The sequence below is a fragment of the Salvelinus fontinalis genome, chromosome 15 (genome assembly GCF_029448725.1).
Source record: "Salvelinus fontinalis isolate EN_2023a chromosome 15, ASM2944872v1, whole genome shotgun sequence".
NCBI classification, from domain to species: domain Eukaryota; kingdom Metazoa; phylum Chordata; class Actinopteri; order Salmoniformes; family Salmonidae; genus Salvelinus; species Salvelinus fontinalis.
This window is the reverse complement of record NC_074679.1, coordinates 27,371,747-27,394,804: the sequence shown is the minus strand read 5'-3', so window position 1 is coordinate 27,394,804 and position 23,058 is coordinate 27,371,747. Positions and strand designations below refer to the sequence as shown.

The 23,058-nt window shown below is 40.3% G+C and overlaps 2 protein-coding genes across 7 annotated transcripts; one reads left to right on the top strand and one right to left on the bottom strand.

Moving 5' to 3' along the window:
* Positions 1–3,755: 3,755 nt before the first annotated feature.
* Positions 3,756–7,186, bottom strand: LOC129811672 (transmembrane emp24 domain-containing protein 10-like). Its single transcript, XM_055863167.1, has 5 exons — positions 6,937–7,186; positions 6,364–6,484; positions 5,243–5,316; positions 4,485–4,611; positions 3,756–4,303 (listed from the first exon to the last, which is right to left on the bottom strand). The coding sequence occupies exons 1-5, from the start codon at positions 7,114–7,116 to the stop codon at positions 4,182–4,184; spliced, it is 624 nt and encodes a 207-aa protein (XP_055719142.1). The 5' UTR covers positions 7,117–7,186; the 3' UTR covers positions 3,756–4,181.
* Positions 7,187–9,818: 2,632 nt separating this feature from the next.
* On the top strand, positions 9,819–22,734 carry LOC129811671 (jun dimerization protein 2-like). Of its 6 annotated transcripts, none has more exons than XM_055863161.1 (4): positions 9,819–10,082; positions 10,747–10,974; positions 11,294–11,401; positions 11,501–12,773. In XM_055863161.1, exons 1-4 carry the CDS (start codon positions 9,942–9,944, stop codon positions 12,167–12,169), a joined length of 1,146 nt encoding a protein of 381 aa, XP_055719136.1. In that variant the 5' UTR covers positions 9,819–9,941; the 3' UTR covers positions 12,170–12,773. The 6 variants fall into 6 exon arrangements, with proteins under 6 accessions (XP_055719136.1, XP_055719139.1, XP_055719138.1 ...); XM_055863164.1 differs by having other exon boundaries at positions 9,989–10,082; positions 10,878–10,974; XM_055863163.1 differs by having other exon boundaries at positions 9,995–10,082; positions 10,796–10,974.
* The last annotated feature ends 324 nt before the right edge of the window (positions 22,735–23,058 follow it).

Genomic DNA, 23,058 nt, shown 5'->3' with positions numbered 1-23,058 from the left:
ACCCGAGGTAGAACAAAACACAACCATGTTTTTTCACACCTCTAATATCTCCCATTTATGAAACGGATGCTAGTGTAAAAATGATTTACTGCAAAAGTGGTAGAATGTATAGATATTGTGAGACATCCCCTAAACTAAAAAATATCAGAATAATGCCTGGCTAGATGGGCCACATAAACTCATGTCACTAGAGCCAGACCCATTTGTTTTCTTGGGTCCGATACCGATTCTGATTTTTTGGGGGGACAAAACTTACGGATACCAAAATATCTGCTGATATACTGTTTTACAGCAGGGAAATTAAAAAGTGTAAATATTGGTTATCTGTTGAATTATCTTCCAATACCGATATAGCAGTAAAAGGTCAATATCAGCCGATAATACATACAGTTGAAGTCGGAAGTTTACATACAGCTTAGCCAAATACATTTAAACTCAGTTTTTCACAATTCCTGACATTTAATCCTTGTAAAGATTCCCTGTCTTAGGTCAGTTAGGATCACCACTATTTTAAGAATGTGAAATGTCAGAATAATAGTAGAGAGAATTATTTATTTCACCTTTTATTTTTCATCACATTCCCAGTGGGTCAGAAGTTTACATACACTCAATTAGTATTTGGTAGCATTGACTTTAAATGGTTTAACTTGGGTCAAACATTTCGGGTAGCCTTCCACAAGCTTCCCACAATAAGTTGGGTGAATTTTGGCCCATTCCTCCTGACAGAGCTGGTGTAACTGAGTCAGGTTTGTAGGCCTCCTTGCTCGCACATGCTTTTTCAGTTCTGCCCATAAATGTTCTATGGGATTGAGGTCAGGGCTTTGTGATGGCCACTCCAATGCCTTGACTTTTTTGTACTTAAGCCATTTTGCCACAACTTTGGAAGGATGCTTGGGGTCATTGTCCATTTGGAAGACCCATTTGCGACCAAGCTTTAACTTCCTGACTGATGTCTTGAGATGTTGCTTTAATATATCCACATCATTTTTCCTCCCTCATGATGCCATCTATTTTGTGAATTGCATCAGTCCCTCCTGCATCAAAGCACGCCCACAACATGATGCTGCCACCCTCGTGCTTCACGGTTGGGGATGGTGTCTTCGGCTTGCAAGCCGCCCCCTTTTTCCTCCAAACATAACGATGGTCATTATGGCCAAACAGTTCTATTTTTGTTTCATCAGACCAGAGGACATTTCTCCAAAAAGTATGGCTTTGTCCCCATGTGCAGTTGCAAACCGTAGTCTGGATATTTTATGGCGGTTTTGGAGCAGTGGCTTCTTCCTTGCTGAGCGGCCTTTCAGGTTATGTCGATATAGGACTCGTTTTACTGTGGATATAGATACTTTTGTACCTGTTTCCTCCAGCATCTTCACAAGGTTCTTTGCTGTTGTTCTGGGATTGATTTGCACTTTTCGCACCAAAGTACGTTCATCTCTAGGAGACAGAACGTGTCTCCTCCTGAGCGGTATGACGGCTGCGTGGTCCCATGGTGTTTATACTTGCGCACTATTGTTTGTACAGGCTGCTCCCAAGGAAGAACCAGACTTGTGGAGGTCTACCATTGTTTTTCTGAGGTCTTGGCTGATTTCTTTTGATTTTCCCATACCTTCAGGCGTTTGGAAATTGCTCCCAAGGATGAACCAGACTTGTGGAGGTCTACCATTTTTTTTCTGAGGTCTTGGCTGATTACTTTTGATTTTCCCATGATGTCAAGCAAAGAGGCACTGAGTTTGAAGGTAGGCCTTGAAATACGTCCACAGGTACACCTCCAATTGACTCAAATGATGTCAATATTCCTATCAGAAGCTTCTAAAGCCATGACATCATTTTCTGGAATTTTCCAAGCTGTTTAAAGGCACAGTCAACTTATTGTATGTCAACTTCTGACCCACTGGAATTGTGATACCGTGAATTATAAGTGAAATAATCTATCTGTAAACAATTGTTGGAAAAATGACTTGTGTCATGCACAATGTATATGTCCTAACCGACTTGCCAAAACTATAGTTTGTTAACAAGAAATGGTTGGAGTGGTTGAAAAACAAGTTTTAATGACTCCAACCTAAGTGTATGTGAACTTCAACTGTATAAAACTTTGATCAACTTGTAATAATAGTTTGTAAACTTGATACACATACAATGAATGCAATTTTTACCATATTGAAACTGAATATATAAATATTGAATTTGAATGTCAAATTAAATTTAAATTGAATTTTAAAACTGAATGCTATATTCATTCAATTCAGTTTCAAATCATGAAATACAAGATCAATTAATGTATTCAATTATTCAATTTGTGCATTACAAATTCCAAAATATTTAATTCAAATTCAATATCCTAATACAAATTAAAAAGTATGGAATTTAAATACAATTTCTGTTGGCATGGAAATAGCTCCATTAATTTGGAGTAGGGTCTATTTTGGCTCATTATTGGTAGTGTCACAGCTTCTCCTCTGTTGACAATGGATTATGGAATGTTCCTTCCTACAGGTTCTGCCAGCTGTTCTTCAGGGGGCCTGGAGATGCAGTTCTCACAGACAGGAGATCCCCAGGTGCTGATGGAGAACGTGCCAATGTGTTTCACAGAGAAGAAGAGCAAGGAACTTTGCAATGGGAGGCAGTCCATCATCAAGCCCAAAGTGGAGGTGAGAAGTATACCACCTCTCATAAGCAAAATTATTGTACCCTTCAATATTTCCATAATTTAAATGATCAACTCATTCCTATTTATTTCCCTCAGTTTTTCTTCTCATGCAACTTCCCACCAGGAGTACCTTCAAGAGCAGATTGAGGTGAGCGTGAATAGTCTGTACTCTTGCACTATCTTAAAAAGACAATGGTTTCCCTGCTGCCTTTGAAAGAACAATCAATAGGAAGGATCAATATCGCCAAATAAGTTGTATATGGATATGAGAGTTAATTCCTCTTGGTCGGTATGTGTTTTATTTGTGTTTTTTATTCACTTCATCTCAGTTATTGTGTTCAACTGGCATGGAGGGACATGGCCTCTTAATGTACTTAAAGTCCTCGCCTCCTTTGCATGTCGTGGTGAGTGTCATTCCTCAATCTCATTTCAATTCCTTTTTTATTCAGTAGTCATACTTTGTATAAGTTGCTCATTAGTTCCTTATGGTACAATTAGTGTCATGGTCAAGTATAATTGGCGTTAAGTCGCAAACAGTTGCAATCAAATTCAGTGACAGCCTCCGTAAGGAGTGTTGCAGCCTGGTAAGCTCTATCTTCATGCCAGCTGCCCTTCCAGTGTGCCCACAGCAACCCATCCATTGCCCAGATGGTAAATGTACGTCACTTGAATGCCCAAGAGGTATCGCAATAGACATACACAGAATAACGATTAGCTAACCTGTTTAATGATGCCGTCACTGCAGACTTATGTAAAACAGTACTTTGCTCCACTAAAATATTCCTCTTAACAAAATACCAATGACAGTCTTGCGCCACAATCAAAATTTGCTCTATGCCAAACTTAATTTTACTTGGAAACAATTATTTTTTCACAGGAACCACCCAAACCAAACTTAAGAAAACTGAAAATAATGTACAAAGCCTGGGAACTATATGGAAATAGATGTCTACATTGTCAAATAATAAAATATTAATTTAAATATGATTTCTGCCAAGAGATTTCCCTCATTAAATGAGAAATGTATTGTCATTGCTGATCTTTTCACCATTTTTTTATGCCTTTATAGCTACAGAAAAATACAAAATAGACACCCAAAATGAGATCAAAGTGAAAACGTTTTTTAATAAAAAACAACCATGTACCTGACATACTGGGGAAATGTTATTTTCACATAACAATATCTGAATGTTTGATGGGGAGTTTTTGTGCACTCACTAAACATGTAATGTTTATTTTCATACAGTATTAGTCATCTACTACAACAACAAAAATAGTAACAAGAATATTGCATGAGAAAATATCAGACCAATATGTATCGAAGTCCATTTGGTTGTATTTCTAATAAAAACAAATAGTGCCAGAGATGAGGGGCTGGTAAAAAGACTGAAGCTGAAAGAAGAAATCATTTTACATTGAAATTGTAAAGGGAGCCCCCCCATTCAAAAAAACCCAGTTGTTTCACAAATTGTACAGCAAACACCATTTCCCAAAAGTCCTCAACATGATGGTCCTTGTTTCATTGAGGGGTTTACTCAATCAGCTTCTTCGCCTTGAAGAAACGCCGCAGATAGAAGACCTGCCATGTTGCCAGCCCAATTAGACAGCACATAGAGAAGATACTGAAGTACAGGACACGAGTGTTGGTGGATTCTGCAATGTGAGGGAAAATATATTTAACTGAATAACAGGTGTGAGTTCATTTAAACCAAGGTTTTACTCCTTTCACAAGACCAGCCAAAGAAAGATTGTGAATCATATGAAACACTGAACATTTTCTGGTAGAGTGAAAACTTGGACCATAAGTTGTACTTTTCTTTCATACATCACTTACCATTTGTGTCTCTCATTTCCTCTTCACGCTTCTTCATGTAGGCAAAATCATTCACAATGGACTCCGATAAGTCCTCGAGGCGTCTTAGTTCAACTTCGAGGGGCTTCAGCTTCTCAACTTTTGCAATCTGAAAAGAGCACCATACATAATAAACCCATGATTATGCACTGGTTGAATGGTGATTATTTTTTATTTTTTTTGCCTTTATTTAACCAGCTGATTAGCTGACAGCTGTGGTATATCAGACCCTATACAACACTACAAAACATGTATTGTTACTGCTCTAATTACATTGGTAACCAATTTATAATAGTAATAAGGCACCTCTGGGTTTGTGGTATATGGCCAATCTACCACGGCTAAGGGCTGTATCCAGAATATACCACACCTCCTCGTGCCTTATTGCTTAATTAACTACTGGATAAACGTAATCACATTAATAGGGTAGGACATAGAATTAGTGTATGACATTTACATTGTGGACTGGATAAAGATCTGTGTGAGCATGCAAGGATTTTCTGCAACATGTTTAAGTCTTCATAATGCACAGCAGCTTCAATGCTTTCAAAAGTTGACAGTTAAGAGAAAGTTAGTCTTTCTTAATTTCCAATACAAAACAAGAAATGGAGAAAGCTTAGCCGTCTTTTTCACATTGTTTGTATTTTCTAATGTTGAGACCTCATGCTGACTCATGGCAAGCCACAAAAAATCTGATACAGATGGAACTGGAGAAAGGCGGATGGGCAGTTGGCACTTACCTCTTCGTAATTCTTTGCCTCCACACCATGCTTCATGTCTAAATTGACTAGCTGGTCTGGGACCCTTCCAGTACCTAGACCGCAGAATGAAAATACTTATTGTACAGGGGCCAAACATTCCAGGAAATGCAACCTGCTCTCAGAGCATTTCATATTATGTATGTATGCAGCATACCACCCTGCATACCACTGCTGGCTTGCTTCTGAAGCTAAGCAGGGTTGGTCCTGGTCAGTCCCTGGATGGGAGACCAGATGCTGCTGGAAGTGGTGTTGGAGGGCCAGTAGGAGGCACTCTTTCCTCTGGTCTAAAAAATATCCCAATGCCCCAGGGCAGTGATTGGGGACACTGCCCTGTGTAGGGTGCCGTCTTTCGGATGGGACGTTAAACGGGTGTCCTGACTCTCTGAGGTCATTAAAGATCCCATGGCACTTATCGTAAGAGTAGGGGTGTTAACCCCGGTGTCCTGGCTAAATTCCCAATCTGGCCCTCAAACCATCATGGTCACCTAATAATCCCCAGTTTACAATTGGCTCATTCATCCCCCTCCTCTCCCCTGTAACTATTCCCCAGGTCGTTGCTGCAAATGAGAACGTGTTCTCAGTCAACTTACCTGGTAAAATAAAATAAATAAATAAATGTAAATTCAACACAATTATTTTTGTTTGATATGGTACTATTTACAAACCGTACAATATGCCACGAATTTGCTAAATGTATGTTACGAATTCCAATTTGTTGTTGCTAACATTAGCTAGGTAACTAAGGAAAACGTTTCCTAGCTGGCTAAAATGAGTTGGGTTAAGGTTAGGTTAAAGGGTTAGCTAGTAGTTGCAAAAAGTAGTCCGCGTTATACGCCTTCTCATCCACCATCCCTTCCTCCCTCCTTTAAGTTTCCTTCTGTCTTATGTAACCATTCCTAACACAGTATATCATAATAATTTCAGTGTTACGTCTAGTCTATGAGCCCAGGCTGGGAAATTAGTATTTCCCACTTCCAAATCAGGCCAAGTCTGCAAATTCTGTTTAATCATATATACTCCACGCTTTTAACTAAAAACAACCCAGGCCCATTGCTACATTAGACCACATCTGTGACACATCTGGTTAAAAACACACTCACCTAGGGAGGATTTGCTTTCAAAGCACACCTCAAACATATCATAGTCCTCTGTTGTAAAGGCAAACTTTCCCTTTGAAGCATCCTCCTTGGAGTACAAGGTGTGACCTGATGAATCTGTGATCTGAAATGGAAAATCATTAAATATGTGGTAGGTACATTGCATATGTTTGACCCAGATAGACACATGCCTGAATCAAAGTCAACTAGCTAACGCGTTTACATTTTTAAACCTTAGCTACATCATGTTTAATACTTGCATCTTGATATTGATGGCTATTGAAGTCCTTTGCAGTATTCAGTTAAACCAAGCTGACAGCATTTTATTTTGCTAGCTAGCTAACTACATTAGCCAGTGGCTGTTTAATACTGGTTAGCCGAACCGGTTAGCCGAACCGGTTAGCCGCTAGTAGCTACTTAACCCAGACCTGCCCAGTGAAAATCTAACTATTGGCATTGTTTGATACTAGTTAGGTGGTGTAAGTTACATATTCGAGGCTTCCATGTCGTTACGCTAACACTGATTTGATACAGTCTAGCTAACGTTAGCAAGCTAGCTAGCGTTCTACGTGTTACCTTGAGATTGGTTTTCGCATTTGGTTGGTCGCTAACTTCGTATTCGCCTGTAACCAGCACGTCTTTGTGGATCTCTTCCCGCAAACATTTTCTAAGATTCACCGGTAAATAGAACGTAATAGAAAAGGTTGAATCAAAAATTACAGAAACAAGTATTAGTAATACACAAAATCTAGACATGCTGTAGCTGGCTCTGTACGCTACAGTCAGTCACCACCAAGCTAGCTCGATACTAAATGATGCAACAACAAAAAAACACGAAATGATGCTCAGTTCCGGGTTAAGTCACGTGATCTCCTCCCCAGGCAGCCCTTTTTTACATGCTCAAAGTGCGCAACATCGTCAACATGATCAAAAAACCGTCATACTGTTGCTGCTTTGTATCCATTGTATTTTCAGTTAATTGACTTGCACCGTTTTCTAGTAATAAATACTAAATAAATGCAAATACTAATAATGTTATTTAATGGTTAATTACTGGTAGATCGAGCCGGGGTCGGCGCCGGGTGCCTGCACCAAAACATTTGGAATGGTGACATTTGCGCGATCGGTTTTATATCGCTCATTTGCACGTCACGTCAATGATATCATGTCACCGTGTGGGACTGTGGGTCAATTAACCTTTTCGGAGTGGGCGCCCTGATTCTAGTTTGTGAGCTAGGCAGGCTACTGCCTGGGAAGGTCTCCCACTCAGCAGTAAAAGATGGGGAGGGGGTGGGGGTAGGTTGACCTCAGGTCTCCCTACTGGATTAGTGGGAGTGGGGAAGCTATCAAATAGGGCAACTCTAACTTTGTACTGTACTAATGCAATTTGTAAAATTAGTCACACTACAAAATGCTACCAAATAAACCACAATGCATTCATAATACTGAGAATATATAGTTTCCTCCTGGCCACCCCAACCCTGGCCAACAGCTCTGCACCCCCCGCAGCTACTTGCCCAAGCCTCCCCAGCTTCTCCTTCACCCAAATCCAGATAGCAGATGTTCTGAAAGAGCTGCAAAACCTGGACCCATACAAATCAGCTGGGCTAGACAATCTGGACCCTCTCTTTCTAAAATTATCCGCCGCCATAGTTGCAACCCCTATTACTAGTCTGTTCAACCAATCTTTCGTATCGTCCAAGATTCCTAAAGATTGGAAAGCTGCCGCGGTCATCCCCTCTTCAAAGGGGGTGACACTCTCGACCCAAACTGTTACAGACCTATATCCATCCTGCCCTGCCTTTCTAAAGTCTTCGAAAGCCAAGTTAACAAACAGATCACTGACCATTTTGAATCCCACCGTACCTTCTCCGCTGTGCAATCCGGTTTCCGAGCTGGTCACGGGTGCACCTCAGCCACGCTCAAGGTACTAAACAATATCATAACCGCCATCAATAAAAGACAGTACTGTGCAGCCGTCTTCATCGACCTGGCCAAGGTTTTCGACTCTGTCAATCACCGTATTCTTATTGGCAGACTCAACAACCTTGGTTTCTCAAATGACTGCCTTGCCTGATTCACCAACTACTTCTCAGATAGAGTTCAGTGTCAAATCGGAGGGCCTGTTGTCCGGACCTCTGGCAGTCTCCATGGGGGTACCACAGTGTTCAATTCTCGGGCCGACTCTTTTATCTGTTATATATCAATGATGTCGCTCTTGCTGCGGGTGATTACTTGATCCATCTCTACGCAGACGACACCATTCTGTATACATCTGGCCCTTCTTTGGACACTGTGTTAACAAACCTCCAAACGATCTTCAATGCCATACAACACTCCTTCCGTGGCCTCCAACTGCTCTTAAACGCTAGTAAATCTAAATGCAGGCTCTTCAACCGATTGCTGCCCGCACCCACCCGCCCAACTAGCATCACTACTCTGGACGGTTCTGACTTAGAATATGTTGACAACTACAAATACCTAGGTGTCTGGCTAGACTGTAAACTCCCCTTCCAGACTCATATTAAGCATCTCCAATCCAAAATTAAGTCTAGAATCGGCTTCCTATTTCGCAACAAAGCCTCCTTCACTCACGCCGCCAAACATACCCTCATAAAACTGACTATCCTACCGATCTTCGACTTTGGCGATGTCATTTACAAAATAGCTTCCAATACTCTACTCAGCAAACTGGATGCAGTCTATCACAGTGCCATCCGTTTTGTCACCAAAGCCCCATATACCACCCACCACTAACGACCTGTATGCTCTCGTCGGCTGGCCCTCGCTACATATTCGTCGCCAGACCCACTGGTACCAGGTCATCTATAAGTCTATGCTAGGTATAGCTCCGCCTTATCTCAGCCCACTGTTCACCATAACAACACCCACCCGTAGCACACGCTCCAGCAGGTATATCTCACTGGTCATCCCCAAAGCCAACAACTACTTTGGCCGCCTTTCCTTACAGTTCTCTGCTGCCAATGACTGGAATAAGTCATTGGCAGCAGATAATAAAACATATTATATGTTAATAAATAATATAATAAAACATATAGACATTTTTTAAAGTAATTCTAAGCAGGGAGCCTATTGTGTAATGATATGCCAAATGTCATGTATAGTGAGCTGTAAAACATATAGAGACACCTGCATTATAGGGAAATTGAAGTGTGCTGTTATTTGCACCAAAGAAATAGCACAGTCCGTGTGTCTGAATGTATGAATGGGCATGCTACACATGACACTTTCCTCTGGTATTTGTTGAATAAATACATTTGAAAAAAATGTAATATAATTACCTGAGGGTAAATGACAATAATGAGCAACTCGGCGATGATATTGAGTATTTGGCAAATGTTTATCTAAAATATGCTAAAATGTGTGTTTCATTGTCCAGTGGCTCCCCTCCATAGAGATGGTACAGCCTCCGTTCATTCATAAAAGTCTGTCAGAATATAAAAGGAGGGGCTTGCACACGAGTCTATCAGTTACCAGGTATAAACCTGGAATAGAAGCTGCTGAAATAATCAATTTGACGAGAAGGGTGATTATTCTATTAGCTAAGGATATTTTAAGACATGTTTCTCAACTCTGACTTCGATTCAATGTCTCGCTGTAGCACTGAATCTCCTGTTGGGGACACCCTGAAGTACTATCAGAAGACACAAGACGACTCTATCTCCAGCTCCTCAGCTTCGCCATCAGAGAGTAATGCACAGGTATGAATCAATCAAGTGGTGATGCCTGTGATGCAATGATGTATAATATTCAGAAGCAACGATGTCAATGATTATTAATTGAAATATGGTTGACTTTCATCATTTATCAGTGGTAATCTTTATTAACATTAATATGTGTGAAATATTAATAGGAAATCATTGATATTGATGTATTTTTCGAAAATGCTGGGTGGTTAAATTATTCTACCATATTATCCTTCCTATTCCAGAAGCGTGAGATATTGAAAATGCAACACCCCACAGTGAGAGAGGATGAAAATTGTGTATATTATGATTTACACGTCCTCAGACCAAATATGTAGCATGTCGATGCAGCAGTTCATTGAGAAAAATAAATCCATTCAGGAGCCTCCACAACATCTCTGCGTCAGTGTTGACGTCAGTAACAGTGATAAAGTCAAATATCGATCCAGAGGAGACTATTTTTAGATGGCTAGATATATTTTAAGAGAACCCATACATAGCACATGCCATGACAATACAGCATAGAGTCACAGACATCCCCAATCTGAATGTGGTAATTGCCTTATGTCTCTGTTATTAGAATAAAATGTGTTTAATGACACATTTTGCAGTAAAATAATTAAGCTAATTGTGATATAAAAAAATCATCAGTGGTGAATTAACTTGTATCACTTTGCAGGAGCTCTGCCCAGACATGGATATACCAGCCACTTCATTTGTTCCAACAGTGACTGCAATTTCCACAACCCCGGATTTGCTATGGATGGTCCAGCCGACCATTATAACGTCTCTCTCCCCATCTCTGAGTAGCAAACAAACCAATGAAGCAAAGAGCTCTCACCAGTCAACACCCAAAGCGGGCGAGAGCAGGGGGAAAAACACTGGCAGAAAGGGGAAAACCGAGCAGGTTAGAGCACTTTTCTGATTGTAAATCAAACAAAAAACATTAACTTGTGTAAACATCTAAATCAATATTAACAGTGCAGCAGCAGCAGCAGCAGTGCATGCTCGCCAAAAGCAGTGTATTTGACTGTGTGCTGAGCTCAGGCAGTCCATTTGTATTCAGGTCACAGCGAGTCTGCAACAATGGTCTATTTTTAGACGCATTGCAGAGAAAGATGCTCTTGCTACACTCCAGAAGGGGATTTGGCAACGGAATGTATGATATTAGGAGATGAAATGGACTGATTCTTCAAGGTGCAAGTGTTTTTCTCTGAACCCCACAGTTATCTCCAGAGGAAGAAGAGAAGAAGAGGGTGAGGAGAGAGAGAAATAAAATGGCTGCAGCCAAATGTCGCAACAGACGGAGGGAACTCACTGATTCACTGCAAACTGTAAGTTAACCCTTATAAATCACAGCACCATAATTTTAAACAGTAATCTATGGTTATGATTTAGATTTCCTGTGTTATTTTTTGGGGATATTTTCGAAGGAGACTGATCAGCTGGAGGAAGACAAAGCAGCTCTGCAGACAGAGATAGCCAACCTCCTCAAAGAGAAAGAGAGACTGGAATTTGTCCTCGCTACTCATAAACCTGTGTGCCAAATGACAGAAGAATTGGATTCCATCTTCCAGGAGCCCAGTAGGTCTCCAGACCTCCCCCCCAGCCTAGAGGGGGGTAAACTCCCTGAGGACAGTGCTCAGGAAGCCCCCTCGCTCCAGGACATGGATATCCTCAATGACACGTCCACAGCCATCTCTGGAAACTCCAACATCCTACTCTGTGCCAGTATTGAAGTGAACATCTGCGACCTTGAGCCCTCTTTGGACATGAAGGAGGGTCTCCTGGACAATCTGCTGCCCAGCATGGAGGAGGAAGTCCCCACAGAGACTGCCCACTCTGTCCCAGATATTGACCTGAGTGGCTCCCTTGGGGTTACGGACTGGGAAACCCTGTACAAATCTGTGTCTAATGACCTAGAGCCCCTGAGCACTCCTGTTGTGACCTCCACCCCCACATGTAGCAGCTACCTGTCCGTTTTCACATTCTCCTGTCCCGATCTCGACTCCCTTGGAGTGGGGTTTGACGGTTGCAAAAGTGGAGGGGGCAAGGCTGAATCTGTTGATATCCTCAACTCTCCAACCCTGTTGGCCTTATAATGTAAGCAGAGGGAGTTGATTGGTTTATCACTTTAGTTGGTTTTCCTGACTGTGATAGGCTATCAGAGACTTGCTGTGGTTTCAGCACTTCAGTTTTATTATTACACTCATGAAATGTTTTTGACTAAGCAAGTATAAACTTCTTCCAGATACAATTGATATAGCTAAGAGCATGGCTATACACTTTACTGATAGGGATTAGGTATGTTCTGTTTTTAAACGCATGCAGAGGAATTCCAAATAATTGTCATATTTCATATATGTTTGATCTGGTACTAGATCTATGCTGTATTGTGGAATTGACTGTACGGTTTTGTGCTTCAATGGGAATAGTATATCAATAGCTATGAATGTTGTGTTAAAGTTCAAGTATACATCCATGCTCGTTAGGTACATACCTCAACGTCATCAACTGTGATTTGACCTCATTGTTACAATGTTTAGAGTTTTCAATGAAAACATCCAGTGCTATATTTATCAAGATGTAAATTATGAAAAGTTATTTTTTTACCTTCGATTTTGACTTTTTTGTCAAATTAAAAAAGTAAAATGAGCATCAATTGCTGATTGATACATTTTCAAATTAAATATTAATTCAAAGTGATGTTGGGTGCTTTATTGATTACTAAATATTAAATCACTCATACCAGCTAGTGTCACTCCATTGAGTTTTACAATTAATGTATATATTTTTTTCAGATAAGACAAATTATATGGTCACCAGAAAATCTACTGAACAAAAATATAAATGCAACATGTAAAGTGTTGTTCCCATGTTTCATGAGCTGAAATAAAAGATCTCAGACATTCTCCATACGCACAAAATGCTTATTTAAAAAAAATGTTGTGCACAAATTAGTTTACATCCCTGTTAGTAAGCATTTCTCATTTGCCAAGATATTCCATCCACCTGACAGGTGTGGCATATCAAGAAGCTGATTAAACAGCAAGATCATGACACAGATGCACCTTGTGCTGGGCACAATAAAATGGCACTCATAAATTAGCAGTTTTGTCAAACAACACAATGCCACCGATGTCTCACGTTTTGAGGGAGCATGCAGGAATGTCCACAAGAGCTGTTGCCAGATAATTGAATGTTCATTTCTCTACCATAAGCCGCCTCCAACATCGTTTGAGAGAATTTGGCAGTACGTCCAACCAGCCTCACAACCGCAGGCCACATGTAACCACGTTAGCCCAGGACATCCACATCTGGCTTCTTCACCTGCTGGATTGTATGAGACCAATACTGAGGAGTATTTCTGTCTGTAATAAAGCCCTTTTGTGGGGAAAATCTAATTCTGATTGGTTGCCCTCACCCATGGCTGAGCCAGTCGTCAGTCATCTGAAATCCATAGATCAGGGCCTAAATAATTTATTTCAATTGACTGATTTCCTTCAATGAACTGTAACTCAGTAAAATCGTTGAAATTGTTGCAAGTTGCGTTCATATTTTTTTCACTATGGAAACAACTCGCATTGAATTTGATTTGGATGTTCCTCTTGTTAGTAGGTCCTCTTGTTAATTATTGTAGAAAAGTAGATACAAGTCTCTCTCTCCTCTCTGTGTGTCCTTTTTCTGTGTGTGGAATAGAAAGTGAGAGTGTGAGTGAATTAAACAAGAATGGTGTTTATAAAAGGCAATATTGTCAGGTATTAAGAGCGAATCCCAATTGAGGTGTGTGGGCTGACAACATGGTCTATCCTGCTCTGCACTGGGTCAGTGGGGTGGTTTGTTTTCTGGTTTCTAGGGGAGGAGCGGATAGGATTTTCCCACTTCTTCCCCCCACTTTAACGTCTAGTTGGCATAACTGATAATTTCCGCATTCCCAAATCCTCCCAGATAGAGCTAACTATTTAAACGGGCCGATGCAACGATTTCCACTTTTTAAAATCTACTGTCGACCTTCAGCTGACCAGAAGAAAGGACAACTGTTGCACTCGGAATCAAAGTCAGGTAATAGACAGCTTCGTAGTCGAGAAACATTGATTACACTGGGGCTCCACGCTGGATGAGTTGCCAGTGTGAGCAGAGCAGCCCATTAACTTTTTAGTGGATCATTGTGCACAATCCTTGCATTTGTGCAATCCCGTTCTTTCGTTCTCTTTGGTTTGGGCAGCACTGTACTGTAAAAATGTATGGATATTATAAACGTTATTCGCGAGACATAACTTCTACACCCAATGCTTTTCTTTTGTTTAGGATGCACGCTTGCAAGGTTGCAGTCCTACACGTTTATTCAACCCAATAAACAAGTCGTTCTCTACAACTTTATTGGTCCTGAACGAATATGACTTATTAAGAACATCCTTCATAACATGTAGTATAACATTGATCTAGCACTTGTCTTAGATGTATTTGCTCGAGTGTCTTCGTTTCATCACTGCAAAAGTCAGTTACGTAACATGCATGCCTTACTGAAGAATAACTTCCGCTTTAAAAATGAGTCATGATGACTCAGAAGTGTATCATTATTAACCGAGGTTCGCTTTTCTTGCTTCTTTGTAACTACGGGATTTCAAGAGTGTTACAATAACGTGATGGAATTTTGACAATGTATCAATGTAGTATTACAATGTTACTTACATTTGATTTCACACTGTAGGCCTGCCTATGTTACACTAAATATTTTTCTTACTTCGATTTATCACGTAGCCTAGTCCAAAACAATGGCTTCTAATAAACAGTTTCATTTAGCAACAATTCAGTGACTTTTAGGTTACTGAATGTACTTTTACCCAGATTTTTATCAGAGATGCAGAGAAGTATATTTAGTTTGATTAAAGAGTCATCAGTCAGGAGGATACAGTGCCTTCAGAAAGTATTCTTGCCCCTTGACTACAGCATACATTCTAAATGGATTAAATTAAATATATATTTTTAAAATGTTTGCACATTAATTGAAAATTAAATACAGAAATATCTAATTTACTTAAGTACCCCTGAGTCAATACATGCTAGAATCACCTTTGGCAGTATTTTGGGGTAAGTCTCTAAGAGCTTTGCACACCTGGATTGTACAATATTTACATTACGTTTTGTATTCAGGACAAAAAGTACATTTCTTTGCCATTTCTTTTGCAGTTTTACTTTAGTGCAAACATGATGCAATTTTTGGAATATTTTTATTCTGTACAAGCTTCCTTCTTTTCACTCTGTCATTTAGGTTAGTATTGTGGAGTAACTACAATGTTGTTGATCCATCCTCAGTTTTCTCCTATCACAGCCATTAAACTCTGTAACTGTTTTAAAATCACCATTGGCCTCATGGTGAAATCCGAGGTTTCCTTCCTCTCCAGCAACTCTATTAGGAAGGACGCCTGTATCTTTGTAGTTGCTCAGTGTATTGATACACCATCCAAAGTGTAATTAATAACTTCACCATGCCCAAAGGTACACTACCGTTCAAAAGTTTGGGGTCACTTAGAAATGTCCTTGTTTTTGAAAGAAAGCACATTTTTTGTCCATTAAAATAACATCAAATTGATCAGAAATACAGTGTAGACATTGTTAATGTTGTAAATGACTATTGTAGCTGGAAACGGCAGATTTTTTTATGGAATATCTACATAGGCGTACAGAGGTCCATTATCAGCAACCATCACTCAAGTGTTCCAATGGTATGTTGTGTTAGCTAATCCAAGTTTATAATTTTAAAAGGCTAATTGATCATTAGAAAACCCCTTTGCAAGTATGTTAGCACAGCTGAAAACTGTTGTCTTGATTAAAGAAGCAATAAAACTGGCCTTTAGACTAGTTGAGTATCTGGAGCATCAGCATTTGTGGGTTCGATTACAGGCTCAAAATGGCCAGAAACAAATAACTTTCTTCTGAAACTCGTCAATCTATTCTTGTTCTGAGAAATGAAGGCTATTCCATGCGAGAAATTGCCAAGAAACTGAAGATCTCGTACAACGCTGTGTACTACTCCCTTCACAGAACAGCGCAAACTGGCTCTAAGCAGAATAGAAAGAGGAGTGGGAGGCCCCGGTGCACAACTGATCAAGAGGACAAGTACATTGGAGTGTCTAGTTTGAGAAACAGATGCCTCACAAGTCCTCAACTGGCAGCTTCATTAAATAGTACTCACAAAACACCAGTCTCAACGTCAGAGAAGAGGCGACTCCGGAATGCTGGCCTTCTAGGCAGAGTTGCAAAGAAAAAGTCATATCTCAGACTGGTCAATAAAAAGAAAAGATTAAGATGGGCAAAAGAACAGACACTGGACAGAGGAAGATTGGGAAAAAGTGTTATGGACAGACAAATCTAAGTTGGGTGAGGTGTTTGGATCACAAAGAAGAACATTTGATACACAGAAAAAAATGAAAAATGCTGGAGGAGTGCTTGACGCCATCTGTCAAGCACGGTGGAGGCAATGTGATGGTCTGGGGGATGCTTTGGTGGTGGTAAAGTGGGAGATTTGTACAGGGTAAAAGGGATCTTGAAGAAGGAAGGCTATCAATCCATTTTTGCAATGGCATGCCATACCCTGTGGACAGCGTGTAATTGGAGCCAATTTCCTCCTACAACAGGACAATGACCCAAAGCACTGCTCCAAACTATGCAATAACTATTTAGGGAAGAAGCAGTCAGCTGGTATTCTGTCTATAATGGATTGGCCAGCAGTCACCAGATCTCAACCCTATTGAGCTGTTGTGGGAGCAGCTTGACCGTATGGTACGTAAGAAGTGCCATCAAGCCAATCCAACTTGTAGGAAGTGCTTCAGGAAGCATGGGGTGAAATCTCTTCAGATTACCTCAACAAATTGACAACTAGAATGCCAAAGGTCTGTAAGGCTGTAATTCCTGCAAATGGAGGATTCTTTGACAAAAGCAAAGTTTGAAGGACACAATTATTATTTCAATTAAAAATAATTATTTATAACCTTGTCAATGTCTTGACTATATTTCCTACTAATTTTGCAACTAATTTCATGTATGTTTTCATGGAAATCAAGGAAACGTCTAAGTGACCCCAAACTTTTGAACTGTAGTGTATATACAATGTCTGCTTTCTCCCCCATCTACCAATAGGTGCCCTTCTTTGCGAACCATTGGAAAACATCCCTAGTCTTAGTGGTAGAATTTGTGCTTGAAATTCACTGCTCAACTGTGGGACCTTACAGATAATTGTATGTGTGGGATACAGAGATGGGGTAGTCATTTAGAAATCATGTTAAACACTATTATTGCAAATTCTTTAGGCTTGCCATAACAAAAGGGTTGAATGCTTATTGACTCAAGACATTTCTGCTTTTCATTTTTTATTAATTTGTAAACATTTCTGAGAACATAATTACACTTTGACATTATGGTGTATTGTGCATACATATTATATTAAATTCAGCCTTCAACAGAACAAAATGTAGAAAAAGTCAAGGGGTGTGAATACTTTCTGAAGGCACTGTATACTGTGCTCTGAAGATATTTGCATATTGTTCATTTTACATTTTTTACACCAAGTACATTCTTATGTTTTTGTTTTTTCAGATTCAGAGTGTTAAATAGTCACATGTACAGGGGTTGCAGATGTGATTGCAGGGTACAGTGAGAATCTAAGTCTCCAAGCTCCAACATGCAGGGCTAAGTGAAATAAAACCTTCAAGCAACACATTCACCTTAAATGTTACTGCTTTATTCAAAATTAAACAAGTGGATTATTTATCTTTATGGGGGGGTTACCCTACTAAAGCCACCACAAAGGTCTTTGTCACCATGTAGCTTCAAAACTAAAGTCATAACAGCGCTGTTATCTTATAATACCAGAGGAGTCCCACATGCTACTTTCATATTTTTGTGCCTAGTACTTTTGAGTTGAGGAACTGTGGAACTGTAACTAATTTTACGCAGAGACAAAATTATGGATATTTGCTTGTGTTTATAGATTTTAAAAAGTGTTTCAATCCAGTACAATCAAAATGTGCACCACACAGCAAACATGGAATCACGTTTTGCACATAAGGTAAAGCAGCGGTTTTGCTGAGACATACCAATATTTATTATGTTATGTAAACTGAGAGGACCAGATTTTCATCTGTAAAGCCAAATTGGGTTGTATCTGTGCAGTAGTAATGATTTAGGAGTGACTTTGTTGAACATAATTAGCTGCAAAAGGAGGCCAAATGGCAGCTGTTGGTAGATTTAACGCTGCACATTGGGGCAGTTAGGAGGTGGTTGAGGAAGGGGTCAGGTAGATAGGGATGGAGTATTGTGGAGTGAAACAGGCTACACACTTGCATGCAAACATGCAAAAACCTCAAATCACTTGTCTTGGTACCGTGCCCAGAATAAGGTTATTGGCCTACTTTGCCTGGGTCCCATTTGTTGGAACTCAACATTGTACAACTAGACAGCATAGATCCTGACTGTATAGACATTGAAGGAAACCTTCAGTATTTACATGTTCTGGGGGTAAGGTCAGAGATCAGTGTAGGTGATCCTGTATCAATGTATCCTGGTGTGTAGTTGGTATCTGTGTTACACTCTTGCTAGCGTTCAAACAAAGGGAACACTGTTTCTGTTTTGTTTATTTTTCCTCATCATTCACTCTGCCTATCCTGCTGGGCCCATAAGTCATTTATTTTTTGAGATTTTGGAAGAATACTGTGCATTCAGCGCAAATGGGTAAACTATTATGATTCTTTATTAATATTGTATCTCAGTGGTGACCTGGTGGGGTTGTGAGTGAGTATTTATTTTCACACGTGCCTCTGAATCCAATTCCATCTATAATGTGGTGGGAAATGTGAATGAGTGTGGGCAAATGAAATCAGACAGCCGTCTTGTCTGTAGCGTTCTTTGGCTCGGAGAGTTGATGTAGCTAGCTGTTGTCCCTGGCTACCTCTCTCCAGGCACATTCTCTTTGATTTTAGCTCTTGCTGATTTTCATGCCAACCTCTACATTGAATATTTGGCTGAGTGAGGCAAAAATGAGTAGAATCAAGAAAGGTGTTCTCAAACAGTTATAGATGTAAAAATGTACAATGCTTCTGTTTAAACAGACTTTTGAGACTCTGTTACGTGAGCTACAGTGTAATATACCGTATCTGTCATCCTACCAAATTAATTACTTGCTACTCACCTGGGAATAAAGGCAGATGTCTTTGCACAACGTATATTACTACAGTTATAAACAAAACAGATTTACAGGGAAGACTCAATGTAGTGTTGATGTAGATATTGTATAGTGTCAGTTTAGTCAGACAAAATAGAAGGAGAAGGGTTTGACGAAGAACCTTTATCAGGGGACCAGGGTTAGCTACATTGTCCTGAGCACCCGTAGCCACATTCCACTTCCCTGATATGGAGAAAATAACTCATATGGAGGAAACATGGGCAACGGGTGTTTCTTGGCAAGGGCTGGCTGCAGCTCTCCTTGGGATAAAGGGAATGTGTCTGAGTCTACCTTTGTGCAGGGCTATGTGCTTCTCTCTTGGCCTCCTCGGGAATGAAAAAGAAAAACGTAGATCCTTGCCAAGACCTATGTAAATGGGAGTATACATACATTCCAGAAAAAAGAGATGAAATAATAAAATGTCCTAATGGGAGACAGCCTCGGCCTCCTGCTCTGTAACAGGCCAACAATTCATTAGAGAGGGCTGCCAGGGAGACCAGGTGCACCCTGGGAAATGCCCCCTTCAAGCCCTTTAGCAGACTTAAATGGAAGTAGAGCAATTAATGATCTGTCTTCTATACCAAAACCACAAGCAGGTTTGAGATGTGAATGCTTGTGGTAAAATGTATTCAGATATTTAACTCTGGTATAGCTTTTGCCTGAAGCCAACGGAAGTTTCTTCTCCCTCTTTGACAATTTATAGAATGTGAACACATTCTGACCATTATGATTGGTCCCAGAAACCGATGGGTTGGGCCAGAGCTGGTCTTCATGATGACGTTATCAACTTTGATACTCTGGTTAGATTTGTTAGAGACGATCCAATCGCTGATAATTTTATTTTGTACAACGCCCCTAATTTTCAAGTCACACAAACGACTTGTAGGATGGTAGTTTCAGACTGAATGTATGTAGCGATCAGTAGAGCAGCGGAATTAAATTCAGGTTGAGTCGTCAGGCAAGTATCCCTGTGAAATGGTGAATGGTGAATCATACATCTCAAACCATGTGTTGTTTATTTTCTTCTCAATGTATTTTCCTATCCATTTGTCCCTTTCCCTATAAGCTGTGGTCACAGCCGGGTCTAACATGATGCCGGGACCAATCCCAGATCCCCTGGTGACAGCGGGCTCCCTGCCCAGCCTGGGTCCCCTGGCAGGGATCCCCTCCACCACGCTGACTGACCAGCTCAAATACGACGACCTCCGGGAACTGGGGTCCATGCTCTCTCCACTGCACTTCCTGGGCAAGCTAGGGAAGAGGCCCCTTAACATCAAAACAGAGGTGAGAATGAAAGTTGTTTTAGTTCTTGAAAATGTTGTGAGAAGTTCAAATTCAGACATCTTTCAGTTCATTTTACTGTTTAAGGCTCACTCTTTTGATGTTTTGACTTTTCTAACCATCACAGAAATTTGTAGAAAACATAGGCAATGTTATTTCCCAGAGCACAGAGGGACTTCAGTATCTACTTAATGTTGACCAAGGGCATCACCTAGTGGACAGAATTATCATTAAAACAAACAATCTGCTTTTAGATGGTTTCCCACACTTGAACCATAATTGCTGGGTCCATTTTTCACCTTAAGTTCTATTTTAAAGCATTTTTGCATTTCCCCTCAATGTAGAGAGATGAGGAAGAGGACAGGAGGAAACGAAGGAGAGAGAAAAACAAAGTTGCAGCAGCACGCTGTAGAAACAAAAAGAAGGAGAGGACAGACTATCTACAAAGGGTGAGAGGGAGGTTTTTCTTAAATGAAATGTATAGATCTCCAGTCTTCTAAGAATATGTAATGATCTTGTCCTTCCTTCCTCATGCACCCTATGTCTCAGGAATCAGAGAGACTAGAAGTGATGAACTCTGACCTCAAAGCCCAGATCGAGGAGCTGAAGCATGAGCGGCAGCAGCTGATCATCATGTTGAATCACCACCGCCCAACGTGCATCGTAAGAACAGACAGCGTCAAGACCCCTGAAAGCGAAGCCAACCCCTTGCTGGAGCACCTGGAGGGGAAGTGATGTCACAGGGCTCAGAGCAGCAGTGTCACAGTTACAGTTTACAGTGAAGCTCCACTCCGGCCAGCTAGCAGTACTTCAATACCCCTGGGTTCTTGGCTTAGAGGAGAACCAGCTAAGCACTCCTGCCTGGAGCCAGAGAGCCTTTAAACACAAAGGTGACCCAATGTGATTGGACTTTGTGCTGGCAGTTAAATGCATTGTTTAGATTTTTTGTTTTGTTATTGTTGTTGTCATTAAGGGCCCCATAGTCCCAGCCACTATCACTATAAATAAATGGAATTGAATAAATGGCTAAATGTAGCTTGGTGAGCAATACTCCACCGTTCCAAGGCAACATGGCAGATCTCTCAGGCCCCTAGGCACAGTCAGAGCTGTATTTTTTGTTTATACATATGTGTACTGGTTAAGATGAACACGGATGTTTTTTTGAATATACATTTTTCTTTGTATTATGCCTTCGATGGCAGACCGGTTGAACCGTTTTTTTTTTTTTTGGCGCAGGCGTCATATATGCACATAGCCTACAGTATATATTGACTGTTTACATTGTAGTTGGTCTGTTATTGTTACTTTCAAATATCGTTCTGATTTGTATACTCGCTGTACATTATATGTATTATTTGACATACTGAACAAAAATATAAATGCAACATGCAACAATTTCAAATATTTTACTGAGTTACAGCTCAGATGAGGAAATCAGTCAATTGAAATCAATTCTTTAGGTCCTAATCTATGGATTTCACATGAGTGGAAATACAGATATGCATCTGTTGGTCACAGATACCTTAAAAAAAATGGGCCTCACAATGGGCCCCAGGATCTTATCACGCTATTTCTGTGAATTCAAATTGCCATTGATAAAATCGTGTTGGCCGTAGCTTATGCCTGCCTGCCCATACCTTAACCCCACCGCCACCATAGGGCACTCTGTTCACAACGTTGACATCAGCAAACCGCTCGCCCACACAATGCCATACACGTGGTCTGTGGTTGTGAGGCCGGTTGGACGTACTGACAAATTCTACTACGTTGGAGGCGGCTTATGGTAGAGAAATTAACACTCAAGTCTGGCAACAACTTTGGTGGACAAATGCCAATTGCATGCTCCTTCAAAACTTGAGACATCGGTGGCATTGTGTTGTGTGACAAAACAGCACATTTTAGAGTGGACTTTTATTGTCCCCAACACAAGGGGCACCTGTATAATGTTCATGCTGTTTAATCAGGGATGTAAACAAATTTGTGCACAACATTTTTTTAGAAATAAGCTTTTTGTGCATATGGAACATTTCTGGAATATTTTATTTCAGCTCATGAAACATGGAACCAACGTGTTACATGTTGAGTTTATATTTTTGTTCAGTGGTATAAGCTATCACAAGGTGATACATTTTGTATTTATATTACAAATAAATACAGTTTCTTTTCTCCTTGGCTTTTGTTATGATTTAGAACTGTGAACAGCATTTCAAATGGTAATTTCCTTATTCATCATACTATTTGATCTATGATATCAATAATGCCATTACAAAATCCTAGTTGGAAGCGATATCATACCCTGACATCACAACATTACAATAAGCTAATTTAAATACAACTGAGGATTTGTCTATGAAGTCATTTAAATCAGCTGCTTGATTTGATCACTTGACTCTTTTTCATTAATTTATTAACAGGGTACATTTTGTGTAATAACACTCATCTGGTGGCGGATATTCATCCAGGTGCACGTGTCTTGGCATTCAATGGTCC